The sequence below is a fragment of the Aphelocoma coerulescens genome, chromosome 1A, assembly GCF_041296385.1.
Source record: "Aphelocoma coerulescens isolate FSJ_1873_10779 chromosome 1A, UR_Acoe_1.0, whole genome shotgun sequence".
Classification (NCBI taxonomy): domain Eukaryota; kingdom Metazoa; phylum Chordata; class Aves; order Passeriformes; family Corvidae; genus Aphelocoma; species Aphelocoma coerulescens.
This window is the reverse complement of record NC_091014.1, coordinates 61743163-61764544: the sequence shown is the minus strand read 5'-3', so window position 1 is coordinate 61764544 and position 21382 is coordinate 61743163. Positions and strand designations below refer to the sequence as shown.

The 21382-nt window shown below is 38.4% G+C and overlaps 1 protein-coding gene across 1 annotated transcript in view; it reads left to right on the top strand.

Moving 5' to 3' along the window:
* Positions 1–19877, top strand: part of SYT10 (synaptotagmin 10) — a 35884-nt gene extending 16007 nt beyond the window's left edge. The window contains exons 3-7 of the mRNA XM_069003126.1: positions 3093–3657; positions 14699–14819; positions 15170–15341; positions 16834–16963; positions 18058–19877. Of these exons, the coding sequence (XP_068859227.1) occupies positions 3093–3657; positions 14699–14819; positions 15170–15341; positions 16834–16963; positions 18058–18129 (1060 nt within the window). The 3' untranslated portion in view covers positions 18130–19877. The remainder of the gene's footprint in view (positions 1–3092; positions 3658–14698; positions 14820–15169; positions 15342–16833; positions 16964–18057) is intronic.
* The last annotated feature ends 1505 nt before the right edge of the window (positions 19878–21382 follow it).

The following is a 21382-nucleotide window of genomic DNA, read 5'->3' as shown; positions in this document are numbered from 1 at the left end:
ACTGGAGAGGAATGTGTTGAGCCAGCCAGTTCCCAAGAGGCTCAAAGGCAAAAGTGAGGGGCTTGGGTTGTTAAGGTTAAAGAAAAACAAACATATCTGTTGATTTTAGTGTTTGCAAGAAGAGAGAAGCTTTTGTTCTGTCTAAATACCACCAATGATCATGCACTTTTCTGGATTTGGTCCAAAAGATTGGCCTAATGCCATCTAGGAAAGCTAGACCAGAGTCACCCCTCATTAATCTCAAGTTATATCATAAACAAGCATCCTATTCCTCCCTTTTGTCACAGACGTGGCAGCCTTACTGGGTTAGAAATTAGGTTCATACTGTCATGATGCCCATGAAAACACAGTTTTATATTAGCTTTACATACAGATTTGCTATCACTCAAAATGCATTTGTTCTGCTAGGGAAGGCCAGTCTGCTCTAGGAGTGCTGTGTGTGAGAATCAGTAGAGGTTGAAGTACCTGGACTTGCACATGTTGGTAGCTCTGCCACATTTTAACAACCTGGTTTTCTGACATCCTTGTACTTCATTATCCCAGCCATTAATCCCTTTGTTACTGCAGAACAAAGGAAGATAAATATGTTGCCATGACAACAATGAAACATCTTAATTATTATCAGACCAATTAGCTGTCTTGGTGAAATGCTGTGACTCAGAACAGATACTAGGCACTGTGTAATTAGGACTCTGGCTTACTAGAGCAAAAGTGCTGCTGATTCCCACAGGGAACAGCCAGACAGATGCATTCTTTTACTTAGGAACATCTCACAACAATTCAGTAGAAGATCTGAAATGCATAAAGTCCGAAAATTTAAAAACAAGCTGGTACCTTAGAAATCATAGATTTCAGGTTTTATACATTGCTTTTGCATGCATTAACCCACACTGTCAAAAATGCAAGAGAGGTTGAAGCAAAGACAATTTGTTGTGGACCTGTTTTCACTCAAACTGATGTCGTACAATGAGCTCCACTGTTTCCCTGCAAAGGCAGTTTTAGCCACTGCTAGTGTACAACAGGGTTGGAACATGATACCCCCATGGCAGGGGGGTTGGAACTGGATGATCTTTAAGGTCCTTTCCAACTCAAACTATTCTATGATTCTGTGATCATCTGGGCATCTCAGTAGTGCAGGTGCAGGTGTGAGGAGCACAGGTTTCCTTAGCACTGACAGAAGTAGCAGTAACACAGGTCTTCCTGGACCTCATTACAAGTCAAAGATACTAAAAAGACAGTCCCTGAACTGCTGCCTGCCCAGACATTTATTGTACTACATTTTGAGTGGAGCTCAGCTCCTTCCCTATGTTTGGCACACCTATGAGGTTGCACTTCTTGGAGGGCACAAGAACAGCTGTGAAACTCCCTGAGGACAACATTCTACTTTTCTGACCAGTCAGGGCCTTTTCATTCCTCACTCCATTCCAGTGTGGGCATTATACACTATGAATTCAGGGAGTTTAAACATTTAAGAGAGAAGAAAATCTTTCAACTTGTCTATCTGTAAAGAAAGAAAGGCAAAGTGTGTTACAAGAGGGGTGTATTGTTCATTTACATTTGAAATCAAAACACTTGGATTTTGTTGAGCTGCTTCAAGTCTAGGCTGTGAAGCTCTCCCTCCCCTGTTCTTTTGTTGAGCTAAGACTGCTCCCTGCACCTAGCAGGACTAAAACAGCTGAAAATGGGAAACATTCTTGTCTATTATTCAATAGCTGCAGATTACCCTCTTGTATCTCTGCTCAGCTGAACTGCAGCAGTTTTGTGCTTCTTGCCTTTTGCAACCTCTTCACTTACAGCAAAAATACAAATAATATCTATGAAATGAGTCCTGGTTGTTTTCAAATGGACAATTTGCATTTCTGATTTTAAGAAAGAAACATGCAGCTGTGACACCTCTTGTTTTCAGAACACAACACCACAGGGAAACCAAGCAATAAGGCAAGGCTACATGTGGCACTAATAAGCAATTGATTGCAAAAAGCAGAGGAAATTCTGACAATCAGATTGTTCTTTAATGGCAACTAAGTGTGCTCACAGGAGGAGGTGGTAAGCTTCTGCAGCACAGATTGTTGGGGTAGGGAAGCACCAAGGAAATGTGAAAATGCCTAAAATCTGATCTGGATAGTGTAGTCATAATGGCATCTGCTGCTGATAAATGCTGGGAAGCTTTTTGACCAGTGTTTTCATACTGCTGTAGGGCTGTATGGCACACCAGGGGTTTGATTTCACTCTGAGTAGTAATGGCACAACTTTCCTTTCGGGTTCATGAGCCAAGATAAACCCATAAATACATATGTTCATACAACATTGTATTCAGAATTACAAGGAATTTAACATATTGTTTCTTTCTAGTGGTACAGGAATCAGCTTTCTGATACACTGCACAGCAGACCATGAGGACAAAAGGAATAACAAAACAATGGCAGAAAAATGTTGACCAAAACTCTGAAATGCATTGCAGGCAGAACAAAATGTTCCCAGTGCTTTTGGAGAAGGCAGCCTGTACCTCAGTGTAGCAGATACCAAGGAGGTGTATATAAAATGTAGGATGGCAAAGCACTGTGCTAAAAACCTCCAGACACAGCTCTGCATTTCCCTTTCAGGTGCCTTTTACAGCCATCAGTGTGAAGGCTGGTAAATATTTAATTAGAAAACCACCATGGAATGCCTCCAAAAACCAGGGAGTACCGATGAAAATTCTGCAAGTGCTTTTTTTTTCTGTTTGACTGTACTTTACTCAGGCCCTAGCACAGTGGGATCATGCAATGTTGGAACTGTCAACTTGTTCTGTGAAAGAACATGAATTCAGTTTCAGCTGCATAGTCTGAAAGCAAAGTTATAAATATATTTATTTCCAGGACACTGGGTGTCTCCTGGGCCAAGAAATTAATTCTGAATGATCTTTTCCTCTCAAGGATGCTTTAACACTTGCAAAACATTGAAGGGGTGTGGAGAGGATTATTTTTTAATTAATTTAAAGAGAGGAGCCCTCACTAATTTGTTCTTATATTTTCTATTGAGTGATGGTCTTTTCCCAGAGATAACCATGGCTTGTTTTGTGTGTCTGTGTGTCTGTGTGTCTGTGTGTTCAGGCACAATTCTTTCAGGAGGCACTTGCCAAGGCAGATGCAAGTGTCCAGTGTTGATTTTAACATGGGGACAGACCCAGTTTTGCAGAGGGGAGAGACAACAACCAGCATTGGGAGAATAAAACCAGAACTCTACAAACAGAAGTCTGTGGATTCTGATGGGCAACAAGAAGATGTGAAAACATGTGGAAAACTTAACTTCACTCTCCGGTATGATTATGAGAATGAACTTCTGGCTGTCACAATTGTCAAAGCCTTAGATCTGCCTGCTAAAGACTTCACAGGAACATCCGACCCCTACGTTAAGATTTATCTGCTTCCAGATAGGAAAAAGAAGTTTCAGACACGAGTTCACAGAAAGACATTAAATCCTGTCTTTGATGAAACCTTTCAGTTTCCTGTAGCCTATGATCAGCTCAGCAACAGGAAATTGCATTTCAGTGTTTATGATTTTGACAGATTTTCTAGACATGACATGATTGGGGAAGTTATTCTTGATAACCTTTTTGAAGTCTCAGATCTCTCCAGGGAAGCCAATGTATGGAAAGACATCCACTGTGCCACCACAGTAAGTAATGTATTCCAAAAGCATTAACATGATATTTTCATTTCTCTTTTGTAGATTTTGGCAGGGTACCCTGTTTATCAGCAGAGTCTGAAATTTAAAATAAATAAATAAATAAATAAATAAATAAAAAAGAAGGAGCTGCCAATATTTGCTTTGAGCACAGAAAATAATGCTTGGGAAGATATAAAATTTAATTACCAAAAAATCTTCTGGGAGCATACTGTCATCTTTATGGCTCACTGTGTGTATATAAATTACATTTATTAATTGAATGCTACATCATGAAAGTCATTGCTTAGCCAGAAATAATAACATTTTCCTGTCAGCAAAACACCTTGTCCTGCAAAATGACCATCTATTAAGAAAAAAGGCCCATCCTATCCTGCTCTTGTTAGGGAATTTTCATATGTTAGAAATCTTGGGAAGGAAAAGAGGCTGAAAGTGCTTGAAGTCTAAGGTGTTCTTTGCTGGCTGCACTGTGCATAGCGTCCCCAGTAGCTGTATCTGCATTGCTGCTGGTTGCTAGCAAAACTCAAGAGACACAAGCAAGTAGAATTAGGAAATAGAAATTAATTTGTTTATTGTTGCATGCAAAAAAAGGAGGTCTGTGCATGGATGGCAGGATGAATGACAGGCTACCAGAGAAGAGCAGTCTCCAGATATCATCTTATTAACTTTACATTCCAAACTCATCCTCCCTGGCTAGGATTTGAAGGGGGAAAAAATCCAGTTAAAATTGTGAGGTGTAGAGTGTTTGTTTTGGTTTTGGATTTGGTTTCAGTTTCTTTTTAACTAGCATGCTATTTATAGAGAAGTTTTCCCATTGCTTGTTCTGTGGGTGTATCCAAACTGTGTGACTCATCCCAGGGTTTCAGCATGGGCCAGATTTCCACACAGGGATGAAGGGAGGACAAACCAGAACTAGGGAAAAGTGACAAAAGCTTCACACCATCCCTGCTCTACAGTCAGAGACTTCCCATGCCTTTTCCACCAAAGGCTTTCAGGATGTTCATACCTGTTAGACAGAGAGGTCTAGGTCTGCATGACTAGAAGGACCAGAGGTGCTCATATATCCTCACCAATTTGAGCATGAGCACTGTGATTCCTGAGAAAGGAGAAACACCAGAGAGTGTAGAATAGCGGGGGCAGTTTTCAAATATGAATTCACAACAGCAGCAATTTACTTTGACTGCTGGGCCTACCAAGCTGCTCTGCACAGCCTTCAGCACACCTCCAGAAATCTGAATCTGTGTATGCTTAGTTTGATCAAGCTCAGATTTCAGGTACATTTAAGAATTGTGTTCTCAAGCTTAAAATTGAATCTGTGTTTAAGGTCTTGGAGTAACAGTCCAAGTAACCATTTCTAAAAATTTCTTCCAGCACTTATATTGTGTTTAGTACTGTAGTAATTACTTAAAATCTCACTGGTCAATTGCAGCAGGTGTGTCTGTGAGACTTTTAGCTGATAACTAGAATGGTTTCAGCAAATATGAATCTCTGGACTGTTCATCACTGGTTTGAGCAGATTGAAATATCATACCAGATTGTTCAGTTGGAGTAGGTACTAGTACACCCCTGGATGAAGATGGTTGTCAAACTTGGCACTGGATCTTAATCCAAGTTTCTTCCTCACTAAAGGTTAGTGTATGCAGTTATAATGCCTAGTTCACTGTGTTGATGTTTTGGTCTGTGTGAAGCTTAAGAGAAAGCATGAGGTTTTTGGCTTTCAGCCTTTCCATCACTATAGAAATGTGTATGAAAAGGTCGTCTCCACTTAAACCATCAATGATAGGTTCATAAGTTTGTGATATCTTCTAGTGTTGGGTAACCTCATCAGCTTTCACAAGCCTTACCCTATTCTCAGAAAATTTTAGTAAGAAACTAAAAATTGATTTTTTTCCTGAAAAAATGAAACCCTCCTAGAAGATGTCCAGTAATTCTATGTGCAATGTGCTTCCTTGTGTTTTACTTGAGATGTTTTATGGAATACTAGCACAAGCTTCTAGTTTTGGCAGTTCAGAAACTGTAAGTTGAGAGAGCCAAACCTGCACAGAAATAAACACTGTGTGAGATGTAAATCAATGGGGACTTACAGTCTTAAACACCAGATCTAATGTTTACCAAAGTCACTAACTAGCAGTTAAATGACTAATGTTGGCCAGAGTCAATTGAACTTTGATAAGACTTGAAAAAGAAAGATCCAGCTTGTTCTACAATTGGTGGAAAATAGTTCTAGTCCAGGTCAATATGCTTTGGTCTTCATAAAGAATCTTTGAAACTCAAGAAGGCTGCGTGAAAGGAAAAGGCCACACCCACCCAGTGGAGCCCAGGAGCCCAGATGCCATTCTGCAATTATATTTCTCTCATGCTTTTTTCTTCTTCACCTTTGCTCTGTTTTGTTGTATGTTCTGAGAAGTTTCTCATCTCTTTGTTCAGACATGATTCCTACACCCAGTGGTCTGCTCGTGCTGTTGCTAAATGATAGATGGTGGAAAATAATGGAATAGATCAAAGAATTAGTCCCAAACTTTAAAAAAACAGTGGAAGCAGCCACTCCTCAGCCATGAATCTTTTAACTCTCTTCCACAGTCAAGAATTTTCTACTCAGAAGTTAAAATGAGGGTAAAAACAATTCCTATTACCTGCATGAAAAGAATCTATTCTTATGACACAAAACTCTGCAGTCTTAAACACTACTGGAGAGATTTAACATGAAAATGGATTGCAACATTTTGCCTGTGAAAGAAATTGCCACAGGAGATCAGGAGATGTTTTGTTATGCAACAACCCTTTGTCAGTAGCTAACATAATTTTTAAAAGATTTGCTTGCACAACCATAAAGGGTTTTATTTGGTACAGGAAATACAATCTGGGAAAGATCAGACTGGATAGTTGCACTGAGTCTTTGTGGGTGTAAACCCAATGATTCTGTGTGAATCTACAGTTTTAATACACTTTCTTTGCTCCTAATAATCACTTGAATTTATTCTATGGAAGCGCAGGATTGGCTCACACACACACTCATTTTTATTCTCATTGTTTTCAGATGCTGATATTTGTTCACATTTTGTAGTTTGGATTTTTACCTTTATTTTTTGTTTATATTATTGTTTCTCTGTTATACATTGTGTTGAAAACATACCACATTTTATAATATGTAACATGTACCTGCTTTAAGTGCTAAAGTATATCTATTTCTTAATGTTAGATTATTAAGATAAATTTAGTTCAAAATCAGTAGAAAAAGTATCTCAGATATCTGATATATCCCCAAATTTTGCTTATACACAGGTGATTGAATTTTCAATAAATAATTAATCATTTGCTTCTGTTGACCTGATTAATTAAAAAAAAAAAAAAAAAAAGAAAAAAATCAAGAGGCAGCTTTGGACCACCTGTGAATGTTGTTCAATATATTGGAATATTGTAATTCTCACTACACTTGAGAAAATTAATTCATAACATTAGAGGCAAACAAATGAAATCAAATGGATTGCTTAATCAAAATATGAGGCTTCTGTTTTTGTCAAGTGCTTGTAATTTTTGCATACATTTCTGAGGTTTTGTTACTATCAAAATATACTGCATACTTTAAAAGAGGAAAACTCATTTATTTGAATTGGTAACAAGCACTTCTAATATTCAGTGTTTTAAAATTTTCTAGGAAAAAGTCCACTGCTTGTGATCCAACAATTTCTGAATGTAAACATTTATTAACTTCCTATAATACTTTTAAAAATGATCAGCTGCTTTGGAAACTTCCTCTAATGCTGTTGCCTAAAAAAATTGGCAAGTAACTGTCAGGAAGATTTTTTTTCTGAAGGTATCCTGTGAAGTCTTTTAGAGTAACTAATTATAGGAAACCATGCAATTGGGAAAAAAATTAATGCACAGAATTTAGAGGTAAGACAGTTCCATTTCCAGCAGTGGTAGTCTCTTGGGGATCTTAGTCATCGAATTGTCATGAACTTGTAGCCTCTTGAATTATCTCATGTAGACAGCTGGAACCTGATTGTTGTTTAGTTCTCCAACACCAGGCTTTCCAGTGCTGCAGTTTGCTCATTTGTGAAGTAGAATGTCAAAGCAGGTTTTGTAAGGACATAGTCTTCCTGTGATGTCCACGGTGCATGATTGCTGCTTCTAAAGCAATTGGAATATAGTTGAATAGCATCACTGGGAAAGACAGAAATGCTTAAACATATATATTTTTTTAAATAAGTAGGACAGTAACATTTGTCTCAGTTCATTTATTTCAAACACTTGCCAGAGTAGGATATTACACAGGTAATTCTGCTGGCTGCTGGCCTCTGCTATGGAAAGAGATTCTTCTGATTTCCTCATCAAACAAGAATGAAACCCACCTGTGAAGTCCACCCAGAGCATTATCTTTGCTTAGTTTTCTCCATGCCCACTGTTTTGTAAGTGGACAGAGCATAAGACCTTTCCTTGAGTAAGGCAATTGTGGCAGAGAGCTGACAGAGATGTCTTTTGCAGTGACAACCTGAGGCCACATTTTAAGGATTGTCCTGTTCCTCAGTGTTCAAAGAGGAGCACTATGAGGAAATGTTTTCTCACCAGCACTGTAGTGGGCTAAGTTCTATAGCAGCCCATCTTCATCAAAATGCACTTAAGACTTATGAATGTTCCTGGAAATGCACCTGAAAGCTCTAACAGTCTTAAACAGGTGTGAAAGACTGAGGGCTTGTCAGTGTAGGAACATTTATCATCTCTCTCATGGGAACAGCCCCTTCTAAGCCAAGAATTGCTGGCACCTGTCACTTCTGCTTGGGGCCAGTGCTGAAAAGGACCCCTGTGACCATTGCTGTTGCTGAGCGGGTGAGAGAATACTCTGGATCAGTCTTTAGAGGACACATTTTGGAGACCTTCATTTGTGTTTGGAACTGCTTTAGGTCTGGTTGGTAACTAGAAAAGATGATGGAGAAAGGGTGGGTTTCTGTCCAGTTACTGAAGGCAGGGAAGGTTTCTACTATTATTATTTAATGTTTTTTTTCATTTGAAATGACAAATTATTTTAATATTTTGATTTGCTAGGGACAAACTGCTACTTTCAGTCTGCCTTAAAAATTATAAATATTAGGTGAATGAAGGGTATGGTTTCCACAAGGGGTTTTAGTATCTCTGCATCCAGACAGTGCTGTGGCAGCTCTGCTAAGGTCCATGGGCTGTCTGATCTGCTGTGCCCTGAGAGGTCTCTGAGTGTCCCACTGCAAACAGTCTCTTTGCAGACAATGCACTGCAGCTTCAGAATAGCACCCTTATGTGGGAGGCTACATACCTTTTGGTTCATTCTCATGTCACAGTTAGCTCACAGAAGTGCCTCTGTTCTCAGCTGTTCTGAGGCAGGAATGGGCTTCCTTGCTGCCTGGCAAGATGTAGCAGTCGCCCAGTGCACAAGACAGATGGTTCTGTACAGAGGGAGCGACACAAGGAGCACCCAGGAGGCTTCCAGGGTGCTACTGAGGGCATTCTGCAATCTCAGGGAGTCCTCCCTCTGCAATCAGGTCTGCAATCAGCAGCAGTGCTTACCCAGAGCAATCAGGGTGTGAGGCTCAGACAAGCATTAGCCCTCCACAAGCAGAAGACAGTCATTACAGAGCAACAGGCCCCACTGCTTCCATACTGTCCTCCACAGAGGCAAGAACAAACACAAACTTAATTGATTCATTTCCCAGGGCAACAGCTCAATCAGTAACCAGTGCTGAGAGGAAGGAAAGAGCTGGGTTTGATATGCAAAGAATAACAGAAGACAAAAATAAATATTAGCAGTAAGGACAAGGTTTCCAAAGGAAAATCCCCTTGAGAGGTGGTAGAATTAGCTCTGCAGTTTGAGCCTCTCAGAACTTTTAATAATTTCTGTGATAGCAAGGATACCATCAGATACTAAATGCATAAATGAGAAAAAAGACTGGTAGATTTCTGCTCTGTTCTTTACTACCACTCTTTTTATCTGTACCTCAAAACCAGAAATACCTTAACACATTCTTAGCTAACTTTCTGGGGGGACAGATTTCCTTTCTCTTTCCATCCAACTCCCAACATTCATTGTTATATTTTATCCCTGATTCTTGAAGCTTTACTTCAGTAGCTTTTACTGGAAAGCAGAAATATATATAATATCAGAAATATATATAATCTATTTCTAAACAGGGAAAGAGAAATCTGTCCTATGAGGGAATTATCTTCCTGTAATATTCAAGTAATCCAAAGGTCTAGCTCTGCCAACTCAATTTTCTTTAAATTTGCATACTATATAGAAAAACTTGTTTCAGTGCTATTAAAGGTAAAAAAGCTAGAAGTCTATAAAAGTAAATGCCTGAATACCTTCTTAGGTAGCTAGAAAATTACTATTATTATTTATTACAGATTCTTGCCCACAATATAGCAGGAAAGCTGAAAACGAAATTTGCAAATCATTTGTTAGGAATCAAGTACAAAAGAAATTAATGCTGCCCTTAGTATTTTTGCTATGCTACTCTTACACACAATCTTTAAAACAGCATTCCAATTACAATTAATAGGGAAGTAGTTCCAGATACTAAAATTGAGATTAAGAATGGACATTATTACTGTGAATTATGATAATCTGAATGATAAATAAAGTAGCAACAAGTTTTTGAGGGAATCAAATTTCTACTGCACTATTATAAAGATACTTGTTGCTTTAACCATGGAAATTAATTATACACAAGTAACAATAAAAGCATATCAATTTTCCAGTTCCAGTAGCATCGACATAGTTCATTGTAAGAATACACAGCAAGTTGCTCTTTTAGGACTTTGCTTGAATTTCAAAACTTGAAAGTCTAGTGGAAACAAACATTGGTGAAAAAAATGGTCAAAAGTCAGCTTATGACTCAAAAATGACGCCTTTTTCACATATCGGGTGCCTGTAAGTGCAACAGTTCACTGCAGCTTGTAAGATTTTACTCCTGCTGTCATAAGAAACCAGTTAAGATGCTGGCACAGACGAGGGAGACTACAAAAGTTATTAGACTGTCAGTACAATCAAGAAACAGTTTTCCTGTTCAGTTTCGGGGTTACGGGGATTGATACCATGAGTAGAAACCACCCTGAACATGGAAAGATTTATAGTTACCTTCCCCACTAAACTTATGGAGGTTCCTAGTTAAAAGTTGTCTCTTTTATTGAATTTAGTGGAAACAACTGAGAAAATTAATTGGAGCAAGTGACAGCAAGGCTTTTTCCAGCAATAGCAGTTCAAAAAACTCAATCAGTTTAATTGATGTTCCCCTACAAGTTCTCCAAACTTGTCCTCACATCCCTCCCCTTTTATCCATATTGTGAGTGGGGAGCCCAGCCTCTGTAGAAATGCTGCTATTTCTCCAGGCATAAGTGTGAAAATGAGAGGACTGGTGTGCATTGGGTATGATAATAGAATAGAAAAAGGAACTTTTTATTTGTGACTGTGCCAACTCCGGGACTAATTTTCCAAGAGCCCACAAAGCAGAGAATGGAACTAATGGAAAAAAAATATCAGCACATTCATTCACGTGCTTGCTAGTGTGGGATGAGAATTATGCTTATTAAAAAAATCTGCATTCTGTAGCTCAAAACCCACAAAGTTCATCAGAATAACTGATATGTGCACGTGAGGTCACTGTTTTCTTTGTTTTATTTTGTTCTGGACCCACCATACCAGAAAATGGATGAGATAGAGGTATAATGGCAGCTATCAAAATAACTGAAGCTGGTATAGTGCTAGCCACTGTTTGAGGTCCTTGGTACTGTGTGATGGTTTGTGGATACAGAAGGGAAATAAGTGAAGAAGAAACATGAAGTGTCAACAAATGCTTCTGTTTGTATAAGTGCAGCTGTGCTCGATGCTGGTTTTTCTGTAGAAGTCAGTGGGAGGCAATCATTACAAGCATCTGTAAAGCTAGCTGTTAATTGAAATCCAAATTTAGTTCAAGAAGAAAAAGAAAAACTCAAAATAGGTCTATGAAAGAGATGATGTGTCATGGGAGTTAACTAAGTCTCGCAATTTTCGGTAAATACATGACACGTAAGGCAATCTGAGGACTACTTAAAAATATGCACAAATGGCAGCCACTGGATTGTGTCTTCTGAGTTGTGTTTTGTTTGAGGTGCACTGTAATGCAGATGTGACTGTTGAGGGCAGTCTGTGTCTTGGTTTCTTCAGGTTTGCTTGTATTGAAGGGTTCCTGTCAGATTACTTGTGTCAACTTAATTATCTAGTGTATTACAAGGTAAGAAAAAGATGAATTTTCTATAGCACTGAGATTCTAAAGTAAATTGAAGCCTATATTTAAATCTTAATTAAAATCAACAATGCTTAGGGATCCAGGGAATTTAAAAATGTTACTCATGATAATCAGTGTGATTAAGACTGTCATGAGAAGTTTAAAAAAAATCAAAAAACCAAAGCGTTACTATGTTTATTATCTAGGTCTGAATCTGTGTTTTCAGGTCCAAATTTATGAACCTCTAGCACTCAAATTAACAATAAAAGTGTGTGTGTAGAAATTGAGATATCACAGGCATTTTATCCAATACCCAGTCCCTGATACTATATTTATAATTTTAATCTTCATTCTTCAAAAGAACATTTAGAACTTCGCACATTCACACTCCTCTATGAAGAAAGACCACCAATCTTGGCAGATATCCAGAGCAGAAACTGCTTCTCTCTGCTTCTTAAAAATGTACTGTAGAGTAACAACAAAGTGAGTTTTGCAAGCATTTTGAGCTATGCTTCTTCTAAAGCATTTAAGTCATAGTATGTAGTCCTGTCTGTATTCTGCTTTATCAGCTGAGCTCACACAAACCTTAGAGTGTCTACCCAATTTCTCTTCAAAAAGAAATAACAGAACACGCAAGTGCATACTCCCATCTTCAAAAATTATTTTTTCTCTATTCACTTACACAAGTCATCTCTCTGAAGAAGGAAAAATTAGGTCTTTTTATGAGCTACCCATGGTGTGTCATGTTACAACCTATTTTCACCACCTTTCTCAACATAGACCTTAGATAACTTTGAAGCACTGAAACTCAGGGAACTCTATTTTCTTTTATACAAAAGAGTGAGATCTGTTTGATATGTGGACATGAGAAACAACCATCACACTCTGAATTCATAAAGTAGTGCCAGTAACAGCAGCTCTGCTTGAAAAAGTGTTCAGATATGTCAAGAACTGTAAAATATAGGAGACCACTTGCCACTTTAACAAATGAGTGGAAAGAATTACCCTTCATTTGTTCCAGTTTTATTTGTGTTTTCTGAAATAGAAGAGTTAGGTCATTCACTCTGTGGCATGAAATTCTGCACTCTTTGTGGCAAAGAAAGGGAGAGGTCAAGCAGATGTATTTGTCCTGTGTGGACTGAATGAGCTAAATAATTCTGAAATTCTGAGAAATCTGAAATTCTGACAAGCATGGAATTTTCCCACAGTGCATGTTCACCTGCTTATCAAACTAGTAATTGTCAAAACAAACTCCTAGCAAAATGACTGAACTTGTCAACTGACCAACCTACACAAAAGTCAATGTTTTATTACCACTGCAACATAAACTTTAAAGGTATTCCAAAACTGTATTTTTCAATCCAGTCTGCAATGCAGGGGGAAAAAAGCCAATAAAAAAAAACAAAATACAAAAAAAACCCCAAACCCTGAAACACGAGATTAAGTCCATCTTTACTCAAGAAAGATGTGAAGTACTTGTTTCAATTTAGACAGAGTATTAGCCTGAAGGAAGGCAATAAAACTGTTCACATAAGCAGCTGAAGAATGTGAACAAGAAGCCCAGTCTAGCCTTATAACTGTAAACAATATATTTGTCATCTACCCAGCAATCATTATTTTAATATGTTTCACTTAAAAATGTATTATGCTTGCCTTTTGATGCTAGAACAGCTGTACACTAAATCCAGCAGCTCTCAAGCGAATTTGTACTCTCAGGGTAAGTGTAGGTTTGACAGATAAAATATTGAAGCTGAGATGTTAAAAATAAGCTTTTTAGTATTAGTCAAAAAAAAAAAGGCCTTTGAGATCACATGCTTGAGAGTGGCTGCCTTACATGCCCCTTACAAGCTCATTTGATAAGTTCTTAATATGCAAATTTTTGGGGGTGGGGAAGTAGCAAAGGTGTGTTTAAAATTTAGAACAGAACAATTAAGAACATAAGAAGCATCTCAAAACCTAAAATTTTGCAATGTTAGGATAATTGTATAACTGTGAGAAAAGGGGAAAAAATAAGAACTGGTAGGAACTCTCTTCCTTAGGTTACACATCTCAAGTATTGTGGCATCTAAACTGGGGCAACATCGTATTGCATATGTAGCACATGGTCTCAATACAGAACCTGTCTCTTTGTGGGGATTATTAATATTCATATGGACCCTATCCATCCTTCTGAGTATATTATCCTCCAAAAAGTGGCTGCTGAGCCAGGAAGGCTGTAGGTGCTACTCCTTTACTTTGCTTTTCTTCTAAAACAGAACAACCTCTCAAAGCACGTTAAGAGCAGTGAAGAGAGCAACTTTTACTAGCATGTTCTTCTTTTTGAAACCCTTACACAGTATTAGCATTTTATATAACATACATGTGCAGAAATTATTCTCCTACATAAATTCCAGTGTCTAAAGGGCATTTAAAAGTGTATGGTCTAAATATTCCACCAGGTTTCTTTCTACTGGGGCTGTGTTTTTAAGAGCAGAACTTGACATTCTATTTTCAACACCTTTTCATTTGTGTGAATTCAACACAAACATACCAGGAATCCAGAAAGTTTTGTGTCTGATTTTTTTTTTAATTTCTCAGTTTTGTAATTGAAGATCCTGTCCCTAAAATATTATTTTGTTTTTATTCCTCCTGTACTTTATGGAAATAATTTTTGAAAATCACTTGTGACCTCTTCAAAAGCAATCTGAGGCTGCAAAAGAAGCCTCTCTCCATGTTAAAAAAATTACTACTGTTTTGCATGATCTGAACTGAATTTTGGCAGTATGATCAGGTTTCTAATAATTGCTTTTCTGTTTCAGGAAAGCATAGATTTGGGCGAGATCATGTTTTCCCTTTGCTATCTGCCTACTGCTGGGCGAATGACATTGACAGTCATCAAATGTCGGAATCTCAAAGCAATGGATATAACTGGTGCATCAGGTGAATCTGCTGTTTCTAAATAACGAGGCAGAGTCTATTCAGGAAGGGGATGAATAACAACTCCTTGGGTTTTGTGTGTTTAACTTGGCTGTGGGATGGAAGCAGCAGGAGAATGGACACAGACCCTATTTAGCTGGGCTGCCTATCTTTGGCCTGGCAGCCAGTGTGTCTGTTTGGAATGCCCGTAACTTTCCTTTGCATTTACAGCATGATAAAAGCATTGAGGGTCACTCAAATCTTTGCAATTTTTTACCTTAGCAATATGACATCCCTACCACAAATACTGTTCTTATGCTCCACATCTGAATGGCTTTGAGTCCTAATGCACGAACTGATTCCCTGTAACTCAGATCCGTATGTCAAAGTGTCGCTGATGTGCGAGGGACGGAGACTGAAAAAGCGGAAAACGACCACGAAGAAGAACACGCTGAATCCCATTTATAACGAGGCCATCATCTTTGATATCCCTCCGGAGAACGTGGACCAGGTCAGCCTCTCCATTGCAGTGATGGATTATGACCGGTAAGCACAGTTTGCTTTCTGACCATTGAGACAATTCCTGATCGTTGCAAGTGACTGCTTTCTGCCTCCTTGAGCTTACAAACAGCTTCAGTGTCACAAAACATAAAGCCTTGGGACCTCTTCCTGAAGAGGTTTGAAGTTCCCACACATTTTAGAGCACATGGCAACTTACCTGCATCGTAAATAACTGGAATGAGGAAGAAATCTGGCTCGATCTTCTTTCAGGCCACTAGCCCTGCCTACATTTCTGTCAATATCTGGTGGCTGGACTGTGTAAAAGCTTTATAAATCAGGTATGTCTTCCAGCTTAAAAAGGTCCCTCACACCTCTAATTTTTATTTAAATAGCAGGTATTTGAAACTAAAGAAAATGTGAATGACTGAAAAGGAATTAGATGCTAATTACCTCATTGAATTAGGTTGTAATTAATTCTTCAGTTGATTCAGTAAAATAACCTTTCAATATGTAACCTTCAACATGTAACCTTTGGGTTCAGCCCTCACTGATAACGTGTCTAAGTCCCAATTATCTATGGCTTCATTGAGAATTGACAGGAAGAGAGTCTGCCTAGAGTGGCTCAAGGACTGCAGGTTGAACAAGACAGTGACTGACAGAATCCTGCTCGAGCCAAGTTTGCCTCATTCAAATGCTATTAGTAATGAGCTCTTGAGATTGCAGGGCAAACAGTGAAAGTCCAACTTAGTAACATCACCCTTCAGATGGTTTTCCCTTGCCATCAGATTTCTGGTTGTTCTCCAAGTTCTGCCAGGAAGGCTTTCTCAGTCAGACGTGAAATGGCACTGTGGTGCCATTAGCAGGGAAGGAGCACAGCAACTTGCACACTTTCAGTCCTCCTCAGCTCTTCCTTTCTCAGCACACACTAGGGAAAATTGGATAGCATTATTCTAAGGTACATAGATTCAAGGTACAGAAAATTACTTTCTGGGGTCCCTCAACAGGTTTATGGCACTGTGAGGACCATGATGCATTAAGGTATAGCATATTACAGCTATGACTCTTACCTCTCACATTTTTGACTGAACTTCCACAGATCACAACAGCTAGAGCTGAGAAATAGTTTATGAAATGATATCTGAAGGATTTGCAGCAGGAAATGTATTCCCCACCACTTTCCTTCACCTTCTTCTCCCACAAAATTCAAGCATGTTCTCCTTCAGATAACTTTGTGTATTATGGTCCTTTTCTGTCCTTGTGTCTTATGGGTTGTAACCTTTTAATGGCAAGGGTTGTGTTTTCATTGCTATTTTTATAGCTGCTAGAAGCACTCTGGTAGTGGCTGGAGGTTTTTGATGTTACCGTTACAGAATTGAATATTACGATACTACCATTAAAACTAATATCTGTAATAAATGATGTGAAAACTTTGGTCATGTATTTTGTGCCACACTAAACCAGTAAACAGGACTGTATATCAGAGGTTATTAAAGCTATTTTTTATTAAAAATAAATTCTGTCTCTCTACAATTCTCAGAGTAGGGCACAATGAGGTCATTGGAGTATGTCGGACAGGAATTGATGCTGAAGGACTGGGAAGAGATCACTGGAATGAAATGTTGGCTTACCCACGTAAACCAATAACTCACTGGCATCCTCTACTAGAGGTAAGAAGTAGCAAAATTTTCTCCTTTATTTTGAATGTTTTTGTCCCTCACATTTATGGGCTTCTGAGAATCAGGAAAATCAGTGCAGCACCTATAGATCAGGTACAAGATCATTAGCACAGCCTAAATCTAGTTGCATGGGTTTATGAATCACTTAAAAGAGCATTTTCAGCAGTTTCCATGATGCTCTGACGGCATTGTAAGATTACATTTAGACATTTAAAATTTCCAGATATTATGATAAAGAGCTTACAGCTACTTAGAAGAGATCATTTGCAAAAATTTCAAAAGCAATCATTTCCTATTCAAAAATCTTTGGCATAAACTGCTGTTGCTAAAACATTAATCTGGAACTGGCCTGCAAATTAGGCTAAATTGTGGCAACATACCAGCAGCTCCCTCCAGAGTTATTCAACAAACGCTTACTGGAAGCTTATTCAGATGCTGGGGTGATTATATCTACAAGTCCCCAGGCCTGGACTCCCTCTTCAATCTGCTGTGGCCACACATTGTTGGTGTTCTGTACACAAAAGCCTCACAGCTTTGGCCTCAGAAAGATACATATTGAAGGCTTGGGACGCAGCAGGGACACAGAGGCACTGTTTAGCCCATCACAAAAGCAATCTCTGGAGAAAAATGAGTTGCTGCCTGAGGCATTTGATTTCCCAATTCTGTAGCACGTGGCTGCACAACATGTCCTGTGGCAGGTAGAAAAAGCATAACATCAAGGCTTCAGTAAAACACCAAGAGTGTGGGGGCAAGGAAACTGAGTCAAGGCAGCAGAGAAGGGTCTTTTAGAGATTCATGGCTCTGTCTGGTTTACGTAAGTTTGGAGACAGAGGTAACACTACTGTTGGTGAAATAAACCCAGTCCTGCGAAACAACCCAGAGGCATTTTAAGAAGGTCAGTTAAGAGGTTTTCTTTCCATTATTAGTTCTGCTGGAGACTTTGATACCAGAGACTTTGATCCAGAGACTAGAAAGGGTCTAGATGTGGTTTGGATTTTTTTTTGAGAGAGTCTCTCATCCTCTGAAAAGAGCATGATGCACAGTCAGGTATGATGACATTTGTAAAAATAACACCTTTCTTGCAGCTACCTGGCCGAGCAACGAGTTTTGATAGCCAGGGATCCTGTTCCTCACCCAAACCACCGCTTACACCCTAGGGAGCAGGAGTGGATTCATCATGGTCAGTGGCCAAAGCTCCCTCGTAGCTCACATCTACATAAACAGAAGGTTTGGCTTCTGCAGATGAACTGTATCCATATTTTTTTATCAAAATACATTTTTCCTATACCAAGTCTTATATGACAGTTTATAATAATTTGTTAATGTATGAATGAAGTTGACTCGAGTCAAATACAACCCTGCCTCGTGCAAATTCATTCACCTGTTTTATCTCTGGCATATATCCAGTGTCATATTCAAGCAGTGTTTTGACAGGACCTATATCTTTTCGTAGGCAGAGAAATCAAACAAAAAGATCCCTTAAGCAATTCAAAACTACTGCAGCTTTTAACACCTAATTCTTTCGAGGGAGAGCAAGTAGTCATATACAGCTCATGTAGTCAATTTCTTCTAAATTGCACTAAATCCTCTATGACTTTGCAAGATAGCACTTCAAACTGAATGTTGCATGAATAAAACCAACTGTTGTCATGTTTTGAGTATCTGGAAAATCAGTTCATTCCTTGGGCAGGGAGGAAGGGCTGATTTAAAGTCCACTGAAGGCAATGAGAAGGATCTACTGACTTCAATAGGTTTTAGTCCAGCCCTTATGGAACAGGTATGAGAACGGGATCTATGCAGTTATAACCTTCCAGCACTCATGATGACAGCTGCATCTCTACACAAGTCAAACTGCAGAGGAGAGAATGCTCAGAAGTAAAGGAATTTATTTCATGTGATTTATCTCTTCAGAAAATTGACCAAATATTGTAGTTACCTACAACATTTTTGTGATTCTTGATTTAATGTGACAGACTTAGATTTCTTTGAAGTTATTTTGACTGAGTGCACAGCACACATGGAATTTAGTTTCTTGTTGCTGGCTGGATGCCTCTAGACATATATGCTAAATATGAATTTGAGATGTGTTTTCTGTCAGTTCATGGAGAAAAAAATTGAAATGTGGCTATTTTACTAGCAAGTTAATTCATCTATTAGAATACACAGTGACAGCAAATGCAAAAAACTATTGGTTGTTGTCAGATGATTTTAAAACTAGAAGAGAACTACATAATATTTCATGGATTTGTCTCTAAACACTGCAGTTTACCTCAATCAGATAAATCAGATAATTACTTTCTCTTTTCTTTTTTTTCTTTTTTCTTTCTTTCTGTGAAGAGTGTAGCAAAAACTGCATGATTGGGTCTGATGTTTTGAAATCTGGACTGCAATCAGAAAAAAGCTGTGGTGGTGGCACTTTTTGTATCTTTGCAATATATATAAAGAAAAATGAGGAGACCCTGTTTTCCAAGACAGCATTTTTGCAGAAGTGTCATGCAGGAGAAAAATGTCAGTGGAAGATTGATTTAGGATAATGAAAGAAACTTTGAGAATGAATCTAGATATGAAGGCAAAAGGTCATTTTCGCAAACTTCTGAAGAACCATTTTGGGTTGGTTTAGCCTGGTTGGCACAGAATATGTTCCTGAAGATCCAGTCCCTCCTTGCCACTGATTAATCTCTAAAACAGTCAAACATGCCTGGAAGTGTCTTAGCTACTCCAGGAAAGCTAGCAGGGCTGGTCTTAACACTACAGGTGTATCTAAGTCAAAAAAGGGGGTAGATTTTATACCTTGGCTCCTGTGCCTATGAACACAGCAAACAAGCAAATAAATATAAAAATCAATCTTTCAGACAGTGTTTAAAAATTAAAAATTAAAAAAAAAAAAAGAAAGAAAAAAGGGGGAAAGGGGAAAAAAGAAAAGGCTCCAGCCCAAGTTTCTGAATGCCTGTTTCAGGTTGTAATTCATAGCCTCTAGGCAGAAATGGTTTCTCCCAGAGAGGATTGGTAATGCTGAACACTGATCCTCCCTGCTTAAGATTGTATTTTCATCACCATAAATACAGAGCAGCCTTGCAGAATTTCATTCCTCCATTTGCTCTGGATGAGTAATTTTTTTAATGGGAGAACAAACTCTCCTCCGTGAGGTTTTTTTTCCTCCCATCATTATTATCCTAACAAAATTCTGTGGCCTAGATCATTTTCAACATGATTCTGCAAGGCTGATATAGAAACAGATGTATATGTATATATATGTGGAGATTGAAAAACTATTTTATGTATACATTTATCTTAATATAAATTATATCTGCAGTGGCCTTTGTGGCCTAGAAAATACTTTTTGTAATGTGGTACTGTAACAGTTAACTAAATATTCTTTGCACTTTTTTGCACCTAATATCCAAAAAGCGAACAAATTCACGATCAAATGTAGCATAGGTGTTCAGCAATGAGCAACGTATTTTTACCTATTTTATTGTTCTCTATGAGTATCCTGTATGTTTCATCATAGGTAGTAAGGTATTTTGAGATTCATTTTCTTAAATTTTAATTGTTGTCAAATACCAAAGGCTCAGTTTGTGCCCCCTTGTTGTGTTATTTTTGGTATTGTTAGTAACAATAGTGAATGACTTCAGTGTCTAAACTTGATGGATGGGTGCTCTGCATCTAGGAGAAATCAGGCTGCAAAATCATCAGGATGTCTAACTTCAAAAATGATCCCCTAATTAATTATACTTATCCCCTTAGCAGTGATTAATAGAATTAGCAAAAAAGATGTTTTTTCCCCATTGTTTCCTTAGCCATCTCAAGGGACAGGATATGTACGTAGTATATAACCCAACCATCGGCTTTAGGGCCTGGCTCACAAGTTACTCTCAGTGACATCACAGAAGCCCCAAGGAAGAGCTTAGCACAGTTTAAGTCAAGGAATAGGTTGCTCAATGTATATCTTTATTAAGGAATTTTAGATATTTTAATTTGAAGAAGTTGCAAGTTCCCTGCTCCCATCCTGATTTTTTCCTGCTTATCTACATTTCTCCTATATCTCATACATTAGCATAATTTGGGAAGAATCAAATGTGGCAAAAGGCTGGTGTAAAATATACTGTAGTACTTCTACAACAGTTAAAAAAGCTTCATTTCCTAAAGGCCTGAGTTATTTTTCTTGAAGCAGTTTACTGGAAACAGCACCAGTACTTAAGAAGAATTGTATTTTGCACAGCCTAGCTTTTTTTATACTTTCACACTGCACAGGTGAGCACAAGCTCAAGAAGATTTAAGTCATGTACAGCACTCCATGGCCTCAGCTTTGCATCACAGAACTGTACAGCTCTGCTGACATGGCTCTTCTCCTCGCCCTCCCAGCAAGCAATGAGCTCTTTCCCCACCATCTTTTTTCTATGCTGGGCT